Below are 8160 nucleotides of genomic sequence, written 5' to 3'. Positions count from 1 at the left end.
ATGAACCATAAAGTTAGTTGAAAGAACACATTGTTATGGCTGCAATCATTTATTAAATTCTACTTGAAAACAAAATGATGAGGCTCATGACTTTTTGGGAACAAGGAAAGTTGAACTTTTACAATAAAATATGTTCAAAGATAACCTTGTCTCTGAACTTAATAAGATTTGAATATTTTGTATTTCTGTTTCTAGTCCTTGTTTAGACTTCATATTTTTTCCCTGGTAGAGGGAAATGCTTGGATCTAATCTGGGGTATGGTCACAGCAGGATGGTTGGGTTGTGTTCTAGCAATATGCTTAAATTTCATTTTATTGGCAAACTGACAGGGCAACTTTCTGAAATAATCAGGGGCATGGGAAGAGGGAGGTTATAACATTACAATGCTCCTATCACTGCAGTCAGAAATAGGAAAAATGGTTTTAGTTGCTTCATTCTCCAGAAATTGGGATTCACATTTTTATCAGATTGTATGCATGATTTTATTCACAATATCTGAACTTGATATCAAGGCAATATTGTTTAATTTTTCATCATACAATAGCATTTTGTTTCTCAACTCAAATCTCTGTGAACATGCAATTTCTAGAAATTCCATTGTGATGTCCATTATCACATGAAGGTCATGTCAGGAAGGGGGTCTCAGATATTTCTTTAGTAGTCTGGGGCCCATTTCTCAAAAGTCCCCGGTAATCAAAAGTGCCTGAAACCATATTTTAATATCAATAAACTTACTCAATTATATTTGTATTGTAGTTCAATCACCCTTCCCTTTCTTTTTTCTTTGCAGCAAATAATTGGGGAATGATCATGAACATTTACTGCACTGACTATTGGTTGGAAAGTTTAGTCATATAACAAATGCTTTTTGTAATGTGGCACCTTTCTCTTTCCCATAACAATTTTCTACCAATTTGTTTCAGGCCAAGATCTGTTCAGAGCTTCAGGAGATGAGAAGTAAAGGTTGTGGAATGCCAAGAAGGAAAAACAGATTACACCACAAGAGAGATATAGAGAGAGAGAACCATTCTTGTAGCATCTAGTAAATTTGAGCACATTGCTTATAACATGAGACCTATTCAAAGAATATCAACCCTTTGGATCTTGTGCATGGTTACAACATGGGGAAAAAAAAGGCTGACATCTTTCTCTTTGGGTAACATCAAAACACTGAAAAAAATTGAGAAATTTCTTGTCTTTTTGGTATGGTGAAATAAAGCAATTACTTGTGATAATTGACCTGGAAAGAACACTTAAAACTACTGCACCTGAACTGAAAATTGTCTTTTATTTCAGGTTTCAAAAGGGTATTTAAGGTTTGGGTGGAAATAACTATTGAAAAGGTGATTTTATGAAGTTTTGCAATTCCAGTGCAAGTTTCATACTGAAAAGTAGAACAGCCAGAAGTAATCACTAATTGTTTACAGGGCAGGTTGAAAATTCATTAATCCTTCAACTTTCAGGAGTGATTAGTGTCTGATATGCTAAAGTAAATTTAAATCAATGTGTTGTTTTTTGAGATTCTAAAGAGTAACTTAAAGTAGACATTTGAATCTTGCTTGGCACCATGTCCACTTACCTGTGAGGTTTCGGGGTCTCCCTCCTTTTTTTCCAACTCCTGGCATCCTTTTAATAATTGGAAGCTGCGGGAAAAAAATTGGTTCCTCTCCTGTACCACTTCTCCTTTACAGAAGACATTTTTAGGATCTTCACTCAGAGTACTAATTCCCAGGGCAACTAACAGAGCAATGTTAAGAGTCATCTGTTGGGGTAGTGTGCCATTGCATCCTGGAATTTTAAAGGGTGTAACAGTTTTTATCTTCTATCATACAGATAGTGGTTAATTTTGAACTTTAATTAGATATGCAGTTGATATTTTCAAAGGAAATTACACCCCGTAAGCATCAGCTTGACTGAAATTAGTGGATGTATGTGTGAATGTAATATGTAACTGTGTTTCTTGTGTGAGTTAAATCTCAAATTTGAGAGGTGAAACCCTTTGAACATTTTGTGTTACATTTCTTTTAGCAAGGACATTGACATATTTTTCTTTTTGTTAGAGTCTGATATATGGTTAGAAGCTACCATGGCAACACACAGTTTAACAAAATTGTGGAGGGTGGGGTGGAAAATGTTCCTCTGGGTAGAAGAGAAATTTTCTCAGAAGTTTTCTCAGGTTTGTAGCCCATCTAGAGTTGCCATCACACTACAGCTAAAACTATCACTTGTATTGCCGAGGACAGATTTCTTGTGTATCACCCAGTTTGCCTGGTTCAATAATTGATATTTTCATTAAGTTGTACAAATTATTCTTTAATAGTTGCTGTAGAAATTTTTCGAACTTGTGCTAAAAATTAGATGTAAGAAGTGTAGATTGTTTGATTTGAACATGAAGTTCAAACTTTGGTCAGAGACGAAATGATAAGATTATCAAGATTTTTAGTGTGTATTTAATGAAAAGAAATTGGTACTTATATAATGTATTTGTGATAAATTATGACAGTAGGTATTTCAATCTGCTAATTAAATTAGAAAAATGAATATGAATGTGAGAAACAAACTAGTGTGATTGTTTTAGTAGTGTATAAAACTTGGATCAATGTCAGTATCTGTACACCTACTTCTTCCCTAGCCCAACATTAACCTCAACTTGTTATCAGTTGACTGTTTATGATTTAAGGGGTAGGTATGCAGTTGCTCAGTTAGTACCACTGATTCAAGGACTTTTATTACCTTTATTGACAACTTTTTAACTTTTATCAAGTTTATATTCTCAGGATGGGGTTAGAAAAACTGACCTTGCAATAGAAATGAATTAAATTAAAATCTACAGTCTTTGCAGTAGTGACAGAGACACCTCAATGTTGCAACATTAGGGGGAGGGGAGGGGAGGGGGGGTCTATAGATGAATGCATAAACTTCTGCCAATGAGAGAGGGGAGTGGGGTCATGGTTAGTAGGACTTTATTTTTTGTCTAAAAAAGTGACAGGGGGGGAAGGGTTAAAATCACCCTAGCACCTCCCTCTATAGTTTCCCTTATAGAGAGTATTGAATGCATTGGTCATTAACGGCTTTTAAACTGCTTCTTGCAGCTTGATTATGAGAGGCTGGTCATTGGAATTGTTTAAGAGTTACAAGATTGTTGTCAACATCGTGTAGTTTACATCAGGGGGAAACCCAAACTTAGAGATGATTGTTGGGAATTTTTCCAGGTGCATGAATTAATGGGAATTTCAATTAACCCTCAATAAATGTAAACATATTGACCCCCCTCTGACGGACAAACGAAGTTATGTGACTTTCATTTTGAAAATATAGGTTTTTTCCCATCACACGGCGGATCCTAGATTAGAGGTTCAGTTTGAAAGTACTGTCTACTCTTGGGGGGCACTGCACGTCAACACTCCTCCCCACTCTTCACATCTCCTCACCCTCTCCCCCTCACTCTTAAATTTCACACAATGAACGTCATGGAAATGATCCACACGGCAGGGAGAGGATCTGATTAGACAGAGAATAAAAAATGAACTGAATGATTTGTCTTCCTTGCATCAGTTTAATTTTGGGGCTAAATCATTATCATTCAAGGCTTTTTTTCTTCGTCTTTTGTCAAGTGAAATGATGAAAGAAAAAAGCGGGCTTAGTCTCCGAGACGGAAATGTCGGGAAAATACGGTTCACAGTTCATTTAAATTGCGAAAAATCTCATCTTCCTACAGAAACGATCAGTTGTTCGGTTCAGTTTATCAGTTTAATATCATGTTTAGTGATTAAGTGTTCTCTTCAGTTCTCTATGTTGTTCATAACTTAACGCCAATATTGCAGGCTATTTGAATTCGAGAATAGTAATTTGTTTCCTGCGGTTATAAAATCACATTTTTCGCGCGCCCTTGTACTCCCTCTCGACCAATCAAATGCGAGCACGTACAATAAGCGACTGGTAATCCTTCGGAAAGCAAAAACAAATATGGCGGACGGAGTGATGCACTTTGTGAACTCTGCAACAGATTGCGATTATCATTGTTTACATCCTCGAAATTGAGAAATATGCCTCCTGTGTTTCATTTGATTCTTGCAAGCCTTACGGGAGTTGCTGTGGCGCTGATCGCGACTTACATTCCCTCAATATGGAGGCCGTGGTTTTGGCGTCCATCACTCGAATCATACGCACCTGGTTTCAATCTTGTCTTAGCACCACAAACCGCTTTAGTGGAGAAAAGTGAGTTTATCTCTAATCTTTATGGTGTGTTATTGAATTTAATTTATTGCTTGTAGTCCGTAGGAAGGTGTAGATGTAGGCACTCCTGCAAGAAATTATACGCATCACTGCTGAGTGTGATCCGAATTTGACATATGTTTTCGCTCGAATCTGAGATCAACTTCCTGTTTGTAACGGTTGATCTATTATCTTGGATCGAGATTTTCCTCTGACTTATTAGGTCTATATAGTAGCACGAAGAAGATATATCTTTTAGGGCTTAGAGGTAAACTCCTGTAACTTATTTTACGTTATTCCTCGGTTTTTCCCTGACGTTATCCATGATTCAGTGATGTAAATAAATCACTACAAGCCTTTTCCGAAGCGTAATGAATTTGATGGTCGTAGATCCACTTCCTTTACACCAAGAGTGATGCAAGTCATTTATTAACGGTTTCAATCATGAGATCAAGATTTGTGGGAGAGGTTAAATAGTACGCGAAATCAAGAGTGTTTTACTTCATCAAGGGAAGTGTATGATAAACAGATGGTAACATAGTTAACACTGTGGTCTCAGTATCAAGAGGCATCAGTTTTCCAATGTTACGTACAACTGGGTATTTGAGTGTCTTGTTTGAAAGCCGATTAACCAAATATGAGGTCAACTGCACACTGAAACACCACACTTTGCCATGACAGTTAATCTCAATTAGTCCTGGTCATGCCACCAGATTCTTAGTTGAGAAAGACAGAAATTTATATTTTACTAAGGAAAAAATATCTGAGAATCTGATTGATCAATCCCCTCTTCTGGCAAGTGTGTATATTCTTGTTGATAAGTGTTGAGAATTTTGTATCTTACCAAGCTCTCATATCAACACTCTTTTGCTGATAAGTAAGTCAATTGTCATCTCCTGTTTACTAGACATTGTATTGGTATTTTAGGGAGGAGTAACTTGCTGATCACTCCTGCAACTAAGAACTATGTTCAAACTTTGAGAAAAAATCAAAATCAAAACTCCCAATTGTAATAGGGTTACATTACATAGAGCTAAATTGTATTCAGCATGATTTCTTGCGTGACTGGGTGTAACGTGGAAAGTGGTAGGGTCAGGGGATGGGAATTTGTACCACCTCCTGGTCAGAAGCCAAATCCTTGCAATGGGAGGTTCCTGTGATACTACCTAATCTGAAGGTATTTGAAAATTATTTGTCTTAAAATACATATGTTGATTATCTTAGTTGGGGCCTGAGGGAGATATAAATATCTGTGTTTTTTAATCAAAGTTTGCACACCCCTCCAATCATAAATTCCTGGCTCCACCCTGAAAAGGTTTCACTGCTTGTTGTATGCTACTAGTAAGCTGTAAATCTAAAACTGTTTTCTTCTACAGCTCCTTTGCAAGGGGAGGCTCTTCATGCTCTTAAACTTGCTTTAGAAATGAATGGTGAAAGAAAAAGAGACAAAGCCTTGAAACTTTTCAAACAAGCTGAGGCATTATCACCTCATCACCCTGAGATTCTTTTACATTATGGGGAATTTCTTGAAGAAGATGATGTTATTCATGCTGAGCATCTTTATACAAGAGCTCTAGCTGTTAGTCCTGAAAACTCCAGGGCAATGGCAAACAGGGGAAGGACATTACCCAAGGTACGACAGCTTGATCAGGAAATGCTTGATAAGATTGATAAGAAAAGAGATGAACTCTTCCGTGTTCCAAAAGGAAGCCTAGCTATGAAAAGAGCTGTTACTGAGGCTTACTACAAACATATATATCACTCAAATGCCATTGAAGGTAACACAATGACATTATCAATGACAAGAGCAATTGTGGAAACAAGAATGGCAGTGCCTGGAAAGAGTATATTAGAGCACAATGAAGTCTTAGGGCTTGACGAAGCAATGAAATTTGTCAATGGGTCCCTACTCCAAAAACAAGAAAAAATTACATTAGATGACGTTGTTGAAATACACCGCCGCGTTTTGGGACATGCTCACCCTTTGGAAGCTGGTAGATTCAGAACCACACAGGTATTTGTAGGGAATCATGTTCCCCCCAGCCCAATGGAGATTGAAAGACATGTGAATGAATTTAATGAATGGCTTATGTCCAGAGAACCTGAAATGCTTCATCCCATAGAATTTGCAGCTCTTGCGCATTACAAACTTGTCTACATTCATCCATTTACAGATGGCAATGGAAGAACTAGCAGACTGTTAATGAATTCCATTTTGATGCGAGCAGGGTTCCCCCCAGTTATTATTAGATTTCAAGACAGATACAAATATTATGAATACTTAGATATGGCCAATCATGGTGATGTTAGACCTTTTATAAGATTTGTGGCCAGGTGTACAGAAAGAACCATTGATGAGTATCTGTCGGTAACAACTATTTATCCAGTGGGTCATGAGAAGCATCCAGAGTTGACTGATGCCCATGACATAAATAGTGAAGATACATTTAATGTGGATAAAAATTCACAATAATTAAATAAAAATTAGCTTGCCTTTTGTGCAGAAATATGCACAGATATTTGTCCACAGACATTTCTGTTCTGAGACGAGGATAGTTTAAGGAAAACTTTGAACTTTGTAGAACAAATGATGATGTTGAAGGGCAAATGTATGAGTAGATTTTTGTACCAACTGGAGGCTATTGTGTTTATTGTCCTTCAAATATTTGTGCAGTGCATGGGGAAATCTCAAGGAACAGCTTCCTGTTTGCTGCATGGGATGTTTTCTTTTTAGTGATTGCTGTTACCTATGACTTTATGAACAAACAAACATGTTACTTCCTCTTTTGTAACAGTAGCTGAACCAAGTGCACACAAGCAAAATTATTTGATGAATTATAATATCACATTTATTCTGGTGATGTTAGGGATATTTTTTCAAATTACACTGCAAAGAACAGTTGTACTGTTAAAAATATTTAAAGAATATATACAGGAGGTGAAATTGAGATTCTTTTGTCCTTTTTTTTTTTGGACAACCTTACTCAAAACAGCTGGATAACTGCACCTGTATGTAGTAACTCAGCCAAAAATATTAACTGAGCTGTATTTATAACCAAATATTGTACTAGAAAGGTCTATTTAATAGTTTAAAATGTTAATCATCAAAAAAACAATACACAGGTTTCAAAAATTAATGAGAATATATGTCAAAGTATTTTATTGAGAAATCAAAGAGGTCTGACCTACAGGTATCTTTTTCTACTTTAATTATCCACTCCTTCAATTCATTTCCTTCCCCTCCACACCCTCTCTGTGGTTTTATGACAAGTGATTCTGTATGCAGAAGAAGTTCAGTGCACAATTGCAGAATTCAGTTTGCAAATTGAGACTGTTAGACCACACATTTGTGGGTTTAAGAACCAGTTGGATTTGGGAATGGTTCTAGGAGCTGAGTGAAGTCCAATTCTATCTGTAATCCTTCAATTGATTACAGATTCGGAGAACAGCACAGTGGAGTCAGTTTTGTGAAGCAAGGAGTAAGATTACATGAAGTCCTGTTACCAATTAGTCATGACCATTACAATTTAAAAAAAAAACAAATACATTCAGGGGAAATGTCTCCAGTAAAGACATTATTTAAAGTTAAAAAACTCCTCCATTTTGGAAACTCCCCTGTTTTAATAGGAAAGTGCTTATTGTTATGGTAATTGTTATCAATTCTGTGATCAGTGGATTTAGCTAAGATGACTTTGTATGATTGGCTGCTTTAACTTTCCAAATACAGGTCTGAGTACAGCCAACTGTCCAATCACACTGTCTGATCACAACTCTACAAAATAATTGGTGAAAATAAAGCAGCTAATGCACCAATCACATTTGGGGAAATTGTGATTTATGATTAATTTAGAAATTGCCTGTGATTTGCTTTACCAGCACTGTTTTCCTGTCAGGAGGAAAACTAAAACAAAACTATAATAATACCAAACAAATAAACAAAACCAA

The 8160-nt window shown here is 36.4% G+C and overlaps 1 protein-coding gene across 1 annotated transcript; it reads left to right on the top strand.

The window, feature by feature from the left end:
* Window positions 1-3991: 3991 nt before the first annotated feature.
* On the top strand, window positions 3992-8146 carry LOC136279714 (protein adenylyltransferase Fic-like). The gene is made up of 2 exons (XM_066163673.1): window positions 3992-4218; window positions 5592-8146. The coding sequence occupies exons 1-2, from the start codon at window positions 4047-4049 to the stop codon at window positions 6686-6688; spliced, it is 1269 nt and encodes a 422-aa protein (XP_066019770.1). The 5' UTR covers window positions 3992-4046; the 3' UTR covers window positions 6689-8146.
* The last annotated feature ends 14 nt before the right edge of the window (window positions 8147-8160 follow it).

Source organism: Pocillopora verrucosa, chromosome 3 (genome assembly GCF_036669915.1).
Source record: "Pocillopora verrucosa isolate sample1 chromosome 3, ASM3666991v2, whole genome shotgun sequence".
NCBI lineage: Eukaryota > Metazoa > Cnidaria > Anthozoa > Scleractinia > Pocilloporidae > Pocillopora > Pocillopora verrucosa.
Note: the sequence above shows the minus strand (reverse complement) of the source record. Positions and strands in the feature narration are given on the sequence as shown.